General features: G+C 49.3%; 2 protein-coding genes across 8 annotated transcripts; one reads left to right on the plus strand and one right to left on the minus strand.

Moving 5' to 3' along the window:
* Window positions 1–240: 240 nt before the first annotated feature.
* Window positions 241–14,784, minus strand: NEK8 (NIMA related kinase 8). 6 transcript variants are annotated; one of them, XM_081271843.1, is made up of 15 exons: window positions 12,947–13,013; window positions 8,158–8,363; window positions 7,690–7,922; window positions 7,137–7,268; window positions 6,434–6,642; window positions 6,203–6,282; window positions 5,941–6,122; window positions 5,703–5,853; window positions 5,264–5,340; window positions 4,594–4,711; window positions 1,892–2,042; window positions 1,488–1,651; window positions 1,244–1,402; window positions 918–1,076; window positions 241–550 (listed from the first exon to the last, which is right to left on the minus strand). In XM_081271843.1, the coding sequence occupies exons 1-15, from the start codon at window positions 12,991–12,993 to the stop codon at window positions 525–527; spliced, it is 2,094 nt and encodes a 697-aa protein (XP_081127969.1). In that variant the 5' UTR covers window positions 12,994–13,013; the 3' UTR covers window positions 241–524. The 6 variants fall into 6 exon arrangements, with proteins under 6 accessions (XP_081127969.1, XP_081127968.1, XP_081127970.1 ...); XM_081271842.1 differs by having other exon boundaries at window positions 241–553; XM_081271844.1 differs by lacking the exons at window positions 241–550; window positions 12,947–13,013 and adding an exon at window positions 14,688–14,784 and having other exon boundaries at window positions 560–1,076.
* Window positions 14,785–14,968: 184 nt separating this feature from the next.
* TLCD1 (TLC domain containing 1) lies at window positions 14,969–17,433 on the plus strand. 2 transcript variants are annotated; one of them, XM_081271853.1, is made up of 4 exons: window positions 14,969–15,107; window positions 16,249–16,331; window positions 16,421–16,503; window positions 16,904–17,433. In XM_081271853.1, the coding sequence occupies exons 1-4, from the start codon at window positions 15,055–15,057 to the stop codon at window positions 17,285–17,287; spliced, it is 603 nt and encodes a 200-aa protein (XP_081127979.1). In that variant the 5' UTR covers window positions 14,969–15,054; the 3' UTR covers window positions 17,288–17,433. The 2 variants fall into 2 exon arrangements, with proteins under 2 accessions (XP_081127979.1, XP_081127978.1); XM_081271852.1 differs by lacking the exon at window positions 14,969–15,107 and adding an exon at window positions 15,117–15,933.
* The last annotated feature ends 272 nt before the right edge of the window (window positions 17,434–17,705 follow it).

Raw genomic sequence — 17,705 nt, forward strand, 5'->3', positions numbered from 1 at the left:
GGAAGACTCTCAGAGTTTGTGCAGGAGGGGTTGGGGCAGGCAGGAGGCTTCCCTCAGAGGCTCCTGTCTCAGGCCATGCAGGGACTAGGCAGGCCCAATGGCCAGTCCAGGCAGGTTCCAGCTTGCCCTACTGAAGCTTGGAGCTGGTCTCACAGGGGTCACCCAGGACTTATTTCTGAGCGGAGGGAGAGGGCAGGAACTGAGTAGAGCCATAGGGATGGCTTTTTTAGGGATGGCTTTGGAGATCACCCTGCTTCCAAAGACTAGGTCTGGCTGCCAACTCCAGTGAGGCTGGACCACTATGAATAGTGAATAAGGAAAGAGGGAAAGGAGATGCTGGGGAATACAGGTGGCTGAGGTTTCCCTATCTAGGGTCAAAAGCAGAGCAGGCCTTCACTGTCACTTCCATCCTGATGATATCACAATCCAGAAGGCTGGTGGGAAGTCATGCCTTAGGCACCTAAACTTCACAGAATACTCAGAAGAGAAGCAATATCAGGGTGGTCCAGAGGTGTCCCGGTGCCTCAAGGGGGGACTGGCTCATCTGTGACTGCTGGAGAGTATTAAAGAGAAATCCCTGCAGCTTCCCCGAGGGCAGTGCCTCCAGCTAGCATTGCATCCACCTCCACTCCTATTGGGCCTTGGAATGTCCAGGGCCAGCAATGGATGTTCAACATCAACTTGACCCAGGGTGTAGGAGGAGAAAGAATGCATGTGAGCTCTGGGGAGCAGGGAGCCCTTTCAATGAGGCTCAAAAACCCAGTCCTTGCCCACCCAAGCAGAAAGCTCAGAGTTTTACCTGGAAGCTTCTGCTTTCATTTATCCTGGGGGCTTGTGGTATAACTGCAGAGGATAGGTTTGTGGGGAGAGGACAGTTGGGTTAACACTTATGTGTATAAGGTGGGAAAAGAACTCACGTCGAATAGCCAGGAGAGTGTTTCCATGGCAACAGGACACAGACGTCACTGTGTAAGGGTGTGTCTCATCCAGCTGCACTGGCCGAGGGAGCCCAGCATCTTCATCCTTCCTTCCTAGTCGTCCTCTGGCTCCTTTGCCCCAAGAGTAAACTTCACCCTCTGCCAGAGAGAATCCCAAGGTGGGAAGGGGAAGGGAAAGGGTACAGCCTAAGCAAGTACTATACAACCATACTGATTCCAACAGGAGATTGCTGAGGCCAGTGGTCCTGAGCATGATAACTCCCCACTATCTATACCTCAGTCTGCCCCATCATGCCTACCCTCACCTGCACCAATGGCTACTGTGAAGGCATCTCCACAGGCCACTGTCACCATCTTGATGCCCTCAAGGCCCTGGACTCGACATGGTGCCCGGCTGCCCCGGCGGGCATTAGTACCCAACTGCCCATGCTGATTGCTGCCAAAAGTGTAGCAGTCACCTGAGGCTGTGGAAAAGGGAAGAGGAAGGAAAGAGACACCTTAACAGAGGTCCCAAGGAGGCCAGGTGAGTCCCCCTCAAGTACTACTCACCAGTCACAGCAGCTGAATGAGCAGTACCTAGGTCAACACTCAACAGGGGCTCCCGATCCAGGGGTGCAGAGCCTAATGGAGTAAAGGTCAGGGCTTCCTCTACTTGCTGGTGGGGTACAGACTCCTCTCCAAGGGAGTGATGGTCTAGGCCCAGCTTATTGAACCTAAAGGCAAAGCCACAAACCAATGCAACTGACAGTTTGTATACACTGCCTCCCCCCACCTCCCTAGGATAGGGCTGGTAGGATCTATCCCATCAGAAGACAGATCTCATCCTGAGGTGAACCAGGCAGCACCCTCAACCCCCTTTAGTTCCCTTGGTGGGAGAGAGCAATGAGGCACGGGACATGTGGCAGCCAAGGAGGGCAAAGGAACATGGTAATCATCCTGATGCATCTATTCACCTATTGCTTCCACAGGCCAGGGCTCTGCCAGGCACGGTGAGGATCATGGAAGAGTCGATGCCACATACAACCCGCTGGGCTTCCTGTCCTAAGGGAATCAGGACCTGCTGAGGACAGCTATGGGACTCCCTGGTGCCTAGTCCCAGCCTGCCTAAAAGAAGAAACCAGGATGGGGTTAGTTTGAGCTCTAGGATTGGTGATGCCAGAATGAGGAGAGGCCTACTGAGGAGGGAACAAAATGAGTAGAGGCTATTCTCAGCCTGAAATGGCTTTCCTAGGCCCCTCTGTTGGTCAAAATCTTCAGATGCCACCTCTGCCCTTTCCAGGTGACATTGCTGTTCTTTGAATTCCCATACCTCTGAACCTTGGATGTAGCCCTGACACTGTCTATCCTCTAGCATGCTAGAGTACTCATAAGACTGAGTACTCTGGGCTGGGGATATAGCTCAGTTGGTAGAGTGCTTACCTCACATGCACAGGGCCCTGATTTCAATCCCCAGCACCACACATACAAAAAATGACTGAGTACTCTCCCAGCACAAGGGTGCATACTTGTAATCCTAGCAACTGGAGAGGCTAAGGTAGAAGGATCTCAAGTCTGAGGACAGCCTGAGCAACTTAGTGAGATCCTGTCTCAACATAAAAAGCAAAATGTAATGGGGATGGGCTGGGGTTGAGCTCAGTGGTAGAGCGCTTGCCTCGCATGTATGAGGCCCTGGGCTTGATCCTCAGCACCGCATGCATGCCAGGCGAGCGCACTACCGCTTGAGCCACATCCCCAGCCCCAAATCTCTCCATTATTATGTTGTAAGCACAAGAAAGAAGCCCCATAATTTTTTTTTTTTTTTTTTTTTGGTACTAGGGATTGAACCCAGGGGTACTTAACCACTGGGCCACAATCCCAGCACCGCCCCCCTACTTTAAAATATTTACAGTTATACAAAATTACATATAAGAGGAAATGAGGGGTAAGAGAAGAATAATACAAGTGGAAGAAATGATTTACAGTAGAGGGGGTAGAGAGAGAAGAGGGGAGGGGAGGGGAGGGGAGGGGGAATAGTAGAGAATAGGATAGACAGCAGAATACATCAGACACTAGAATGGCAATATGTAAATCAATGGAAGTGTAACTGATGTGATACAGCAATCTGTATACGGGGTAAAAGTGGGAGTTCATAACCCACTTGAATCAAACTGTGAAATATGATATATTAAGAACGACCAACAATAAAAAAAAAGAAAAAAAATATTTACATATTTTTAGTTCTCAATGGACCTTTATTTTATTTACTTATATGCAGTGCTAAGAATCAAACCCAGTGTCTCACACATGCCAGGCAAGTGCTGTACTACTGAGCTACAACCCCAGCCCTTTTTATTTATTTTTAAAATTTTTATTTTATTATTTTTGGGGGATACCAGGAATTGAATTCAGGAGCACTTGGCTACTGAGCCACATCCCCAGTCCTATTTTTGTATTTTATTTTTTTAAAAGAATTTTAATATTTATTTTTTTTAGTTTTCTGCAGACACAACATCTTTGTATGTGGTACTGAAGATTGAACCCGGGCCGCACGCATGCCAGTCGAGTGCGCTACCGCTTGAGTCACATCCCCAGCCCCCTTATTTTTGTATTTTATTTAGAGGCAGGGTCTCACTAAGTTGCTTAATGCCTCGCCATTGCTGAAGCTGGCTTTGAACTTGAATTCCTCCTGTCTCAGCCTCCCAAGTCACTAGGATTATAGGCATGTGCCACCTTACCCAGGAATTTTTTTATTTTTAAATACTTTTTTCATTGTAGATGGACACAATCACAATACCTTTATTTATTTGTTTATTTTTATGTGGTGCTGAGGATTGAACCCAGTGCCTCGCACTTGCTAGGAAAGCACTCTACCACTGAGCCAAAACGCCCACCCTTTTTATTTTTTATTTTGAATCAGGGTCTCACTAGTTGCTGAGAGGCTGGCTTTGAACTTGAGATCCTCCTGTCTTGGCCTCCCGAGCAGCTGGAACTACAGGCATGTGCCACCATGCCCAGCATGGGAAGCCACATCTTATTCATCTTGTCTCAGTACCCAGCACAGGGTGAGCATGTAATGGGCATGAAATAAAAATTTGTTGAATTAATTAATAGAATAGAAAAGCTGGGCACATCCTAACGCAATGACACACACCTATAATCCCAGTGGTTCAGGAGGCTGAGAAAGGAGGATCACAAGATCAAAGCCAGCCTCAGCAACTTAGTGAGGCCCTAAGAAACTTAGAAGAACCCTGTCTGAAAAAATAAAAAGGTGGGGCTGGGATATAGCTCAGTTGGTAGAGTGATTGCCTTGTGCCCTGGGTTCAATTCCCAGCACCACAAAAAAATTAAAAAATAAAAAAAAAAAAAATAAAAAGGGCTGTTGGTTGTAGCTCAATAGTAGAACACTTGCCTAGCATGTGTGAGACACTGGTTTTGATCCTCAGCACCACATAAAAATAAATAAAATAAAGGTACTAAAAAATAAATAAATCAAAATAAAAAGGTCTAGGACATAGTTCAGTGATATAACACCACTATGTTCAATCCTCAGTACCACTGGGGAAAAAAAAATGAGAGAAGAGAGAATGGACCATGGGGTGGAAGGTGGGTACAAAGGGGAACAAATCATGGCTAAAGAGACAGAACCAAGAGGCTAAAGCCAGAGTAGGGAGCTTACCACCATCTCCACGACCCCAGGCAAACAGTTCTCGCTCAGTGGACAGGGCCAGCACATGGGAGGCACCACAGGCCACTTGTACCATCTCATAGCCAAGCAGGGCCTCCACTATGGTGGGCTAGAGAAGGGGAGAAAGCAAGGGGAGACTGGGATCTGATACTAAACACACACATACACTCTGCCACAGCACCCACTGTGCAGAGAAAGAGGCTGCAGATTCTAAGTGCTGTCTAACTCCTGTCATATAAGGCTCAATGCCACATGAGACACTGGGGAAGCCTGGTCTTTTTTTTTTTTTTTTTTTCCCTACCAGGAATTAAACCCAAGAGCACTTAACCACTGAGCCACATCCCCAGCCCTTTTTACTTTTTGAGAAAGGTTTTCACTAGGTTGCATATAGCCTTGCTGAGTTGCTGAGGCTGGCTTCAAACCTGCAATCCTCCCGCTTTCAGCCTCCTGAGCCACTGGGATTACAGGCATGCACCACCGTGCCTGGGAAGTTTGGTCTTTCTGTACTTCCCCTAAAGCAGCCCAGAGCAGGTGCAGCTTAGGAGCTACAGAGACTTTATGCACCTGGGGACTTCCCTGTCCCCAGCCTGATGTCAACATTCATACGTGGATTCCCTGCCATCCTCTCACTTCCCCTCTCTAGAGTACATGTGACACCTACCTGGCTGATATCAGTGAGGCTGCCATGGCCTAAGCATCCATTGCTGCCACTGCCAAAGGTCATGATGATGCCTCGGTCTGGAGAGGTCAGTAAGGAAAGAGGAGGGACAGGAGTTAGACTGTTCTCTAAGTGACTAGGTCACTCGTGGATTGGAGGAGCAAGATGAAGCTGGGGTTACAGGCCTTCTCCACCACCTTGTGCAGTGTGTGACTTTGGACAAGTGACAGCCTCTCTGAACTTTAGTTTCCCCATCTATCAAATGGGGATGATTCCATGCCTGTTTTGTAGAGTAAAGGAGATGGTATAAATAAATCTCAACAGCAAGTAGAAACAATAACTTAACAACTAAGAGATGGAAGCATTAATTGAGCAATGAAGGAAGTTGCTCTTTGTGGTCTTCTCCTAAATTCCCATGGGGTAGTCCCCCGGAGAGGCTTACCAGTCAAACAGGCTGTGAAGAGGTCCCCGCAGGCCACATGCTTGATAGTCACACCTGACTGGCCCTCCAGGAAACGGGAGATGAACTGGGGCTGAGGCTGCTCCACTGCCCCTGGGAGGAGGGCATTTCCAAGGGCACCTACAGGTGGGGCCTGTGGGGGAGGGCACTGAACACCTCTCATCCTCCTCAGGGACCTCCCACCCTCTACCTAGTCCAGGCCCCCAGCCAAACTGCTTGCCTCCCACAGGATTAGGCGCCCAGAACGTGTGATCCCGGCCTTCTGCGTGCGCCCAGTGGCCACCTGAACCACCTCTGTGTTAAGCATCGGCAGCTTCAGTGGGGTGCTGAGCCCGCCACCCCATGTGTACACGGATGATAGTGGTGGTGGGATGGCCGGCCTCACAGGTCCCCGGGGGATACCTGCCAGTACAGGACACTGGGTCAGTTAAACTGGCAGGCATAGTGGGGAACCATGGGCCCAAGTACCCACTTCAACTTACCCCTGGAGCGGGTACTAGTGGTTCTGCTCCCTGTGCTGCCCGGGGCCATGGGTGTTCCTGGGGCCAGGGATTTCTCTGCTCTGCAGGACAGATAGGGACCTCAGACACAGAACCTCCCTGACAATCCTACACACAGGCATAGAAGCCTTGCTTGAGGTCTCCTGTGCCCCACAGGGTGCTCCCAACCTCTGCCACCCAAGATCTATCCCTTTTTTTCCCCACAGCACAGGCCTCCTCATGCGGATGCTGCCCACATCGGTGTGCAGGTTAAGTAGGGCTCGGATGCAGAGGGGCTGTGCCATGATGTGGCTCAGTGGTGGCCGATGTGCAGGCTCCAGGCTGAGCAGACTCAGGACAAGCTGGCGTAGCTCAGGGCTGTACCGGTCAGAGATGGGCGCAAAGGTGCCACTCATGATCTTTAACACTAGCGCTGGCAGGTTCTGTGAAGGTGCCAAATTAGGGATGGCCTGAGTGTTGAATTGGGCTTTTGAACACCCTTGTCCCTCAGCCCCCTGTTCTGATGGTGAAAGAACAACCCTGCCTTCAGACGACTTCATTCTCATTAGGGGATTCCCAGGATGATAGGGGAGCCAAACCCTGCTTTCAGGAATCCATAAGGGAGCTGCTCCAAGTTTCTCAGGAGCTGCTCCTGTGAAACTCCATGTTGACAAAACTCATGGGCTTGCTCTTGGTAGTGTCCTAATCTCATGGAAGAGACATAATCATGCCATCAGGAGCTCTCTAAAGGGAGGAAATGAGCCCTACCCTCAGAAATTCATAGTCTGAGCAAGAACCACAGCTCTGCCCTGGGTAATCCACCAGTCTGGATGAGGTAGAGACAGATGGGATTCTCACAAAAAAAAAAAAGTGGTTGGAGCTGAGGGCTGCGGTGAGGGAGGGATTTCCCAGTTCCCTCAGGGGTGCTTATACTCACTGCAGCCTCAAAGGCCCTCTTGAGGCTGGCCAGCTCATAGAGAACACAGCCCAGGGCCCAGATGTCACTCTTCTGATTGTAGGGCTTGCCCTCACACAGCTCAGGGGAAATATAGCATGGAGTACCTACCACCTGCAGGAGAGAAATCTCAGTTACAGCCTGGAGGGGGAGGAAAAACAGAGGCTCTGGTCATGGGCCCAGTGAGAGACAGATTCTCCCTGAAGCAGGCCAAGGGGTTTCCTCCTGCAAGACTCTACAGCCAGGGGCCAAGGAGCTAAGGTCTATTGAGCCCAGAGGTGCTTTACTTGAGAGCTACATCCCTAGTCCTTTTTATTTTCCATTTTGTGACAGGATCTTGCTAAATTGCTGAGGCTGGCCTCAAATTTTCCATCTTCTTGCCTCAGCCTCCTTAGTCACTGGGATTACTAGCATGTGCAACCATACCTGGCTGAGCCAAAGTTTTTGGAGGGGAAAAGGAGGAGGCAGGGATGTAGAATAGGCCTTGGCCCTCAAGACCTCTAGCACCCTCAAGGCTCCCTCCAAGTCCAGGTACCGTGTAGGCCTTGCTCTTGCTGCTAAGGATCTTGGAGATGCCAAAGTCGCCAATCTTGACAACCATGCGATGTTTGTCAAGAAGGATGTTCTGGGTCTTGAGGTCCCGATGCAGGATGAGATGGGTATGCACGTGATGCAGGGCAAGCAGAATCTGCACAAAAAAGTGCAGGATGGTCTCTTCCTCCAGCAGGGAATTGCAGCGCTTTTGGATGAACTCAGCTAGGGTACCACCTGCGGCCCAAGAAACTAATCAAGATCCAGTCTTTTCCATACCCAGGACAATCCCTTTCCTTTTACTGAACAGGTCACTAGAACCAGAGAGGACAAGAAATCTGCCAGGGTCACAAAATTGGGGCCAGAACTCTATACCTCTGACCCTCAGCCAAATCCATTCTAAGGGGAGAAGCCGCCTGATCCTGGAAGTAAAGAACCCCTGCAGCCAGGCCAATGCAAGGAGCTGACTTACCTGGTGCATATTCCATGGCAATCATGAGGGCCTTGTCCTCTAGGAAGTTCTCATAGTACTCAATGACATTGGGGTGATTTAGCAGCTTGAGCACCTGACACTCATTCTGGGCTGCTTGCCGCTCTTCCTTGGTCATCTGCTCCACTGGGATTTGCTTGATGATCACTAGCTTCTGGTCAGCTTTACGGAGGCATAAGTGCACAATCCTGGAGACAAAGTAGAGGGCGGGTACTAGCTGAACTTCCAGCCATATATCAGACAGAGCAGAGCTAGTGACTAGATGTTCCTCAGTGACTGGGTTTGATCCTCAGCACCACATAAAAACAAAAATAAATATAAAGATACTGTTAAAGTACTTAATGGGTGGAAGTCATTCATATTAGTATTTCATTAGTTTTATGTGTGTGTGTGGGGGGGGGTATTAGGGTATTCTACTAGGAATGCTCTATCACTGAGCTATATCCCCATCCCTGATTGTGGTGGCACACATCTGTAATCTCATCAATTTGGGAGGCTGAGGCAAGAAGATTCCAAGTTCGAGATCAGCCTTAGCAATTTAGCAAGGCCCTAAGCAATTTAGCAATATCCTGTCTCAAAAAACAAAAAGGGAGCTGGGCATGGTGGTGCATACCTGTAATCCCAGCAGCTCGGGAGGCTGAGGCAGGAGGATAATGAGTTCAAAGCCAGCCTCAGCCAAAGTGAGGCACTAAGCAACTCAGTGAGACCCTGTCTCAAAATAAAATTACAAAATAGGGCTGGGGATGTGGCTCAGTGGTTGAGTGCCCCTGAGTTCAATCCCTAGTGCTCCCCCCGCCCCCCCCCAACCCCGCAAAAAAAAAAAAAAAAAAAGGGCTGGGAAGGTAGCTTAGTGGTAAAACATCCCTGGGCTGCTGGATGTGGTGGCCCATGCCTGCAATCCCAGCAGTTTGGGAGGCTGAGACAGAAGGATCACAAGTTAAAAGCCAGCCTCAGCAATTTAATGAAGCCCTAAGCAACTTAGTGAAGCAAGACTTAAAAAATAAAAAGGGCTGGGGATGTGGCTCACTGCTTAAGCACCCTGGATTCAATGCCCCCCACCAAAAAAAAAAAAAAAAACCCAATAAACAAAAACCCCACTGAACATAGGAACAGGAAGAACTGGTAACAAACTCTATGCAGGGCCTCATTTTACCCTTGGCACAATGAGATTGAGTTCTGGAGTTAACTGCCTGGGTTTAAATCCTGGCTCTTCCTAATTAACTGGTGTTAGATACATTATATGACATCACCATCTGGAAAATAGAGTTGTTGAGAGAGGATCAAATGAGTAAATGTATGTAAGGAATTTAGCACAGTGCTTGGCCCATAGAAAGTGCTTAATGGGGGCTGGGGTTATGGCTCAATTTGAAGAGTGCTTCCTTGCATGCACTAGGCCCTGGGTTCAATCCCCAGCACTACATTAAAAAAAATAAGGCAGGGGCGGGGCTGTGGCTCAGGGGTAAAGCACTTGCCTCTCATGTGTGAGGCACTGGGTTTGATCCTCAGCACCACATAAAAATAAATATAAATATACTGTGTGTTCATCTACAACTAAAAAAATGTTTAAAAAAGTACTACTGGGTGGAAGTCATTCACATTAGTATTTCATTAATTTTATGTGTGTGTGTGGGGGGGTGGGTATTGGGATATTCTACTAGGAATGCTCTATCACTGAGCTATAACCCCATCCCTTTTAATTTTTTTTCACTTTGAGCCAGGTCTCCCTAAGTTGCCCAGGCTGGTCTTGAACTTGGGATCCTCCTGCCTCAACCTCCCCAACTGCTGGGATTATAGGCATGAGTCACCATGCCCAACCATATTAGTATTTGACTTCAACTCTCTGTCAGTGTCCATAAATTCAGGAACTACATTTTTCTTGTTGTACAACAAGAACTTGTTCTAGAATATAGCCCAGTATTTTGCTCTCAGTAGGATTTCTGTAGGTATTTGGTAAATGAATAGACTGTAATCTTATCACTTAAGTCTTAAATTTTTATCTCCCTCTCCTATGAGTCCCAGACTGATATATCCAACTCCATCTGCATATCTCACAAACATCCTAAATTTTAACAAATACAAAACAAAATTCTTGATTCTTGTCCCAAAACCTTTCCTTCTCCTGTTTCTTCCATCTGGGTAAATGACACCACCATTTCCGACTTATTAAAATCAGACATGTTGGGGCTGAGAGTAAAATTCAGTGGTGGAGTGCTTGTATAGTATGTGCAAGACCCTGAGTTCAATCCTCACCACTGTAAAATAAAGTTGCATACCATTCAATGACCAATGAGGCCTAAGTATAGGCCCACACCTAAATTCATTAAAAAAAAAAAAAAAAAAAAAAGCCAGGTGTGGTGGCATATCCCAGTCTCAGGAGGACTGAAAGTTCCAGGTCAGCCTAGGCAATTTAGTGAGACCCTATCTCAAAATAAAAAAAATTAAAAGGGCTGGGGGTGTTGCTCAGCAGCAGTAGAGTGGCCCTGGGTTCAATCTGCAGTACCCTGTACTGGAGAAGAAAAAAAAAAAAAAAACACCCAACACAGAGCCTGGGGATACAGGTGAGTGGTGGAAGAGTGTTTGCCACATGAAAAAGCAAGAAGCCCTAGGACCAATCCCCAGCAATACTCCCCCCACCCCCACCAAACAAACAACAAAGGCAGGCTTTCTTCAGTCTGTAATCCCAGCTACTCTAAAGGCTGAGGCAGGAGGATCACTTACTGTTGAACAGTTTTCCTTTTTCTTTTTTATTGAGTACAGGGGATCAAACCCAAGGCCTTGAGCAAGCACTCTAACACTGAGCTAAATCTCCAGCCTTTGGTTTTAAACAAGCTCTGATGGCTGGTTGTGACATGTGCTTGCAATTCCAGGAGGCTGAGGCAGGAGGATCCCAAGTTCAAGGCTAGCCTCAGCAATTTGGCAAGACCCTTTCTCAAAATAAAGTAAAATAAAAAAGAGGTGACGGAGATGGGCATGCTGGCACACACTGTAATCCCAACAACTAGGGAGGTTGAGGTAGGAGGATTGTAAATTCAAAGCAAGCCTCAGCAATTTAATGAGGCCCCCAGGAACTTAGCAAGACAATGTTTCAAAATTATAAAAAGGTCTGGGGATGTGGCTCCGTGGTTAAACGCTCCTGGATTCAATCCCTGGTACCAAAAAAAAAAAAAAAAAAAAAAAAGAAGTTAGGGGACCAGGCATTATGGCCCACACCTATAATCCCAGCAGCTTGGGAAGGCCAAGGCAGGAGGATTGTGAGTTCAAATCCAACCTCATTTGGGCTGGGGATGTGGCTCAAGCGGTAGCGCACTTGCCTGGCATGCGTGTGGCCCGGGTTCGATCCTCAGCACCATATACAAACAAAGATGTGTCCGCTGAAAACTAAAAAATAAATATTAAAAAATTCTCTCTCTCTTTAAAAAACAAACAAACAAAAAACCCCACAAATCTAACCTCAGCAATTTAGTGAGGCCCTAAACAACTTAGTGAGACCATCTCAAAAAATAAGAGATGTGGATGTGGCTCAGTAGTTAAGTGACTCTGGGTTCAATTCCTGTACCAGATAAAAATAAATAAATAAATAAAAACTCTTCCTTGGGCTGGGTGTCTATGTAGCTCAGTAACAATGCATGTGTTTGGCCTTTGGAGGCCCTGGGTTCAATTTCCAGCACAAACAAACGCTCTTGCCCTTATACTAAATCAATTAAACCCCTTTCCATGACAATCAAATTTTACATCATTCTTTACCTTGCCCACTACATTCCAACTACACTAATCTTTTTTCAGTTTCTTTTTTGGTACTGGCAATAGAACCCAAGGGTGCTCTGTCACTGAACTACATCCCCAGCCCTTTTAACTTTTTAAATTTTGAGACAGGGTTTCGCTAAATTGCCAAGAGTGCCTTGGAACTTGCAATCTTCCTACCTCAGCCTCCCCATCAAGCTTGGCATCTGTTTCTTGATTGTTCTCAATAATTCTTTCCATGTGAGGACCTTTGCATATGCTGCTTCCTTTGCCTGAAAATCTTCTTCCTTCAGAGTACTGGTCTTCATTCCTTATCTTTACATCTCGTCTCCCAGAGAATTCCTCCCTAGCTACCCCAAGTAATTATTCTCTACCGTTGTACATGTTGCTTAATAACCTTTCATAACTGCTATAACATAACTCCTTTAATAATGTCTTGTTAAAGAAGAGAGACCCTATCTCAAAATAAAAAATTAAAAGGGCTAAGTTCCTAAAGGGAAAGGAAAAGACTAAAGACTAGTCCTTTTTTTTTTTTTTTTTTTGGTACCAGGGATTGAACTCAGGGGCTTGACCACTGAGCCGCATCCCCAGCCCTATTTTATATTTTTTTTAGAGATAGGGTCTCACTGAGTTGCTTAGCAGCCTCGCTTTGGCTAAGGCTTGCTTTGAACTCGCAATCCTCCTGCCTCAGCCTCCCAAGCCGCTGGGATTACAGGAGTGAGCCATCACACCCGGATACCCGTCCAGTTTTGGTCATATCTATATACACACAGCCCAGAATCTGAAGACCTATGCAGCCTGTGTACAAGGGAACCAACAGAAGAATGCCACCCGAGCGCTTAGGACTGTGGGCGTGGCCTCATTGAAGACGGATCTCCCAGGCCAGACTGAGACCGGAAGCCTGGGCGGGGCTTCCCAGATAGTCGCTCACGCCTAGGAGGCGGAGCTAGCCAGGTAGCAATTTCGCGGTTAGTTTTGGGACTTATTTTCCCACTCCCCAGCAGTTTTCTTCCCTCTACCCTTGGCTCACCCGAAGGCACCTCTCCCCACCACTCGGATCCGCTCGTACTTCTCCATCTCATTTCTCAGAACACCGTTTCCGGAACACCCCTATGAGGCGCGTGCGCGGACCTGCCCACTCTGGAGCCCCGCCCTTTACGCTATAAAATCTTTGCGGGGCGGAACAAGCAGAGCTAAAGTCTGTTTGCGTCTGAGTTGAACTTCACCGTACTACCCACAAAGTCGTTTTTCCCTCACCCTGTCACTCGTAGCGCCCAACAAATACGGCTATACCTCAATTCTTAGTGTGTCCCTCAATGGCCAGCACGATACCAGCCGCTTCTCACACCCATGGCCCCATTGGACTCTTGCAAAGTTTGTGAGACCGGATGGAATGCCTCACGCTCAAGAGTTGCCCCCCAAAGGCCGGATGGGGTGGGAAGCGAGGACTGAGTCCCCAGCTTCCCATGACTACGCTATTTCAGAAGAAGGATTATTCATTGGCAAGCAAATGATAACCAGAACTGAACCTAGGGCAAGCTCTCGTTCTGTGGGTTTCTCTGTGGGTTTCTCGTTTGACTCGCAGTGAACGCCCCAAGCTGTGCAAATTGATTAATCTAGGGCTGTTGCCACGAGTAAGCACGTGCTAGTCCACACTTTCAGTCTCCCCATCACCAGCTTCATACCCAGAATGCTGCAGTAGGGGAATCCATCTTAGATGCTTACACCCCCCCCCCCAATATTCTAGGACACAGATTCTGGTTTTTTTTAATTATTTTTTTTTAAAGAGAGAGTGAGAGGGGAGAGAGAGAGAGAGAGAGAGAGAGAGAGAGAGAGAGAGAGAGAGAGAGAGAGTTTTTTAATATTTATTTTTCAGTTCTCGGCGGACACAACATCTTCGTTGGTACGTGATGCTGAGGATCGAACCCCGATCGCACGCACGCCAGGCGAGCGCGCTACCGCTTGAGCCACATCCCCAGCCCTCTGTTTTTTTTTTTTTTAAAATACATTTTTTAGTTGTAGATGGATACAATATCTTTATTTTATTTTTTACATGGTGCTGAGAATTGTACCCAGTGCCTCATATGTGCTAAGTGGACATTCTACTACGGAGCCACAAACTCTAGCCCTCCTCTTTGGGAGAAGCTGGGAGTGGAAGCAGACCACTATCCGAAAGCGTCAGGGAAGGAAAGGAGGGAAACCCTCCGGTTTCCCACAGATGGACTCAATGCTTCTGCCCAGACGTAGGTGGATTGGTTAGTAGGACTGCTGGATCTAAACCAGAAGTGAGTATAATCCTAGCAGCTTCCTGGCACCTGTGCTTTGTGGGAGCTCCATAAAAGCTCAGTACAAAGGAGAAGGGTAATTATTTAGCTAAAGGTTAGCGTCCCTATTTTTGAGTGGGCGAGGAATGTGGGGAAAAGGGTGTTTTATCTTCTGCCTTTGTCCCACCTCTTGAAACGACCCCAAACTCGCCCATGTGAAATGAACGCTGAAAGAGCCCCACGAAGGCCCCTGGAATCCATGGCCCAGGCCGGTGTCAGCTGGCTGGCAAGCTACCCTCTGAGCAAAGGAGGAAAGCCACTCACCCAGGACATCATGTCCTCACCTGGAAACCGACTGGACCTTGAGTGACCCATGAGTCCCATAGGGGTTAATATGTAACCTTGGAGCCATTAGGGGAGACACAATAAACACCCAAACGGTTTGGTTCCTGGGTCCCTGTGCCTCAGGATTCTAGCTTTTCCTCCCTCCCTTGCTCCCACTCTTACCTTCCCCTCCTCTGCTTCCACCCCTCAGCACAAACACCTCTTCACTTCCTCCACAGGCTTTCAGCTTGCCTCTTTTTTTGCCCAGGGTCTGCCTATTTTCCTCCCAAAGCAACTGCCTTACACCTTTGGAGGGCGAAGGAGACCCTCGCCACAGTGAGGTCAGGCTGACACCTAGTGGCCCGTATCCGCAACTACTTCAGACACTGAATGGCTTGGAGAGAGGGTCACCCCAGCTGTCTGGGCAAATCCACAGTCTTCCCCGCCCCAGCCTTCAGGGAGCCAGGAGAAGAAGGCTGAGACCGTCTGTGGGAGGATTGTGACAGCCGCTTGGCCCCAGGAACCCAAGAGCGGGCTTAGAGGATAAGTAATGATGGGTGACTCAACAGTTCCTAAGCGCCACTTGTGGGGGGCGTGGGAGAGGTAGGTAAACACGTCGGTCTCCAGACCGTGGAGGAACAGGGTTTGGGCGGAGCCATCACCCGTTGAGGGGCTCCGACCCCTTCCCAGGACCAATGTTTAGAGGGTGTGTGTGTGATGATTCCCGCCCTGCTCTGCCCAGAAAGGAGTTGAGGGCGGAGAGTTCTCCCAGTACCCGCCCAGGGAGCTGCTGGCCTCGGAGAAAGTGGGGATGCGGGTTAATTGAGGCCGTGCGAGCGAGGGCGGCTGGGGACTCCTTTCGCCAGTCGAGAGGCGCCAGTGAGGGGTGCCTCTCAGGTGGCACCCCCAGGACAGCCCCTTCCCGCCTGAAGTGGGCAGGGCCCGGGCGGGGCCGGGGAGGCCCGGGGGAAACCGGGCTCTGGCCCTCCGCGCGGCAGAGGCGCCGGAGGGGCGGGGGCAGGCGGGCGGGGCGGGGCGGATGGGGGCGGGGGCAGAGGCCTTGCCGGGAGGGCGGGGAGGAGCGAAGGGGCCTAGACGGCTCCGCGAAAGCTGTGGCTCCTGCTGCCGGTGAGAGAGGCGGCCGGGGTGGACTGGCCGGACAGCGAACCCTGTTCCCAGAACAGCCCGAGGAGGCGGCCTAGAGAGTGGACAGACAGAGGGCAGGAAGGGCCATCATGCTCCCACTGCTGCACCCCGCCTTGCCGCTGCTCCTGGGCGCCACGCTGACCTTCCGGGCGCTCCGGCGCGCGCTGTGTCGCCTACCCCTGCCTGCGCACGTGCGCACCGACCCCCTGCGCACTTGGCGCTGGCACAACCTACTCGTCTCTTTCGCGCACTCTATTGTGTCAGGGATCTGGGCGCTGCTGTGGTGAGTGAGCAACTGGGGGAGTGAGGTGGCCAGGGGATCCCGTATGGGGTGCTGGGACTGGCTTCCGAGTTACTATTCTCATCACTCTCGGCCAGCAGAGGCCTTGGCGCTCACCTGATTCCCTGTTTGGAAAACTACCCAACCAGGAGCAGCCCAGGGAAACCAGAGGCACCTGGGTTTCGGCCAAGCCCCTCCTCGTTGCCTAGTCAGCCAATAGCGCGAGTCCAGACTGCCCTGGGATTGGCAAGGGTTTCGGGGAGGAGGGTCTGTGGGGATGCCGAAATGGAGAGACCTCCCTTTTTCTCTCCTTCCCAGTTTATGGCAGACCCCGGAGATGCTGGTGGAGATTGAGACAGCATGGTCACTTTCAGGCTATTTGCTTGTTTGCTTCTCCGCAGGTAAGTCTTGCCCATGAAACCTCAGGTAAGTGGAGAAAAAGAGAAAGTTTCTTTTCTGCCCCTTGTGACCTCTTCTATCCCTCCATTAGGGTATTTCATCCATGACACAGTGGATATCGTGGTTAGTCATCAGGCTCGAGCTTCTTGGGAATACCTTGTTCATCATGTTATGGTAAGTGAGAAGCCCTCTAAGTGTTATAGGCCTGGTGTTGGTAACCTAGCCTTGTATTTCTAAACCTAGGAGAGAAAGCCATTCCCAGCCTAGTCCCTAGCCCTGCAACCTGCTTCTTAAGCTAGAATGCTGAGGTTGGCTCCTTCTTTGTGTCCTTGCTCACGGAGTCAATTCCTGGGTTCACCTGTTAACTCAGTAAATAGACTGGAAACTCATAGCCAGAACTAACGGAGAGGGATCAAAATCTAATTGTATTTAATGAGAAAAAACATCCATGCAAGCTTTATTCCACAAGAAATTGGGAATCATTTTCCACTTCCCATTTTGGTTGGTGGTCTTGTAACACCAGGAAAGCCCTGACACCCGGATTCCCAGCCCTTTCCTCTCACTTGTCCTCTAGGCCATGGGTGCCTTCTTCTCAGGCATCTTTTGGAGCAGCTTTGTAGGTGGGGGTGTTCTAACACTACTGGTGGAAGTCAGCAACATCTTCCTCACCATCCGCATGATGATGAAGATCAACAATGCCCAGGATCTTCTCCTCTACAGGGTCAACAAGTATGTCAACTTGGTCATGTACTTTCTCTTCCGCCTGGCGCCTCAGGCCTACCTCACTAATTTCTTCCTGCAGTATGCAGGTCAGAGGACCCTGGGAACCTTTCTATTGGGCATCCTGCTCATGCTGGATGTAATGATCCTCATCTACTTCTCCCGCCTCCTCCGCTCTGACTTCTGCCCTGGACTGGTCCCTGGCCAGCAACACAAAGACAAATTTTTGACTGAATGAGGTGTAGAGCTTGGGACCTGTGACAAGGACAGCAAGCAAAATCAAGGACAGAAGCAGCCTCACACATAAGCAGACTCTGCACTAAGTTTGGGGCCAACCTTTCCACCTCAAATCGGCACCTGCACTATTGAAAACACTAATGAAAACACTCCTCTGAAGTCGTGATTTCTTGGGCAAGGGGTGAGGGAAGCAGACAGACTGGTTGGACATGTAGGTGGGTGTGAAGACTAGGCACTACCCCAGTTGCAGCCAACCCACATTGCCCTGAAATGGATGCAACTCTATTATAAAAATCCTTCTGGTCCCTGTGGTACTGGTTTCACACACAACCTTTCAGGGATAAGAGTCTCCTTAAGTAGCCAAGACTGGCTTCAGATTTTTCATTCTCTCAAGGTTTGGGATTACAGGTATATTCTAC

The sequence above is a fragment of the Spermophilus citellus genome, assembly GCF_964194105.1.
Source record: "Spermophilus citellus genome assembly, chromosome: 17".
Classification (NCBI taxonomy): domain Eukaryota; kingdom Metazoa; phylum Chordata; class Mammalia; order Rodentia; family Sciuridae; genus Spermophilus; species Spermophilus citellus.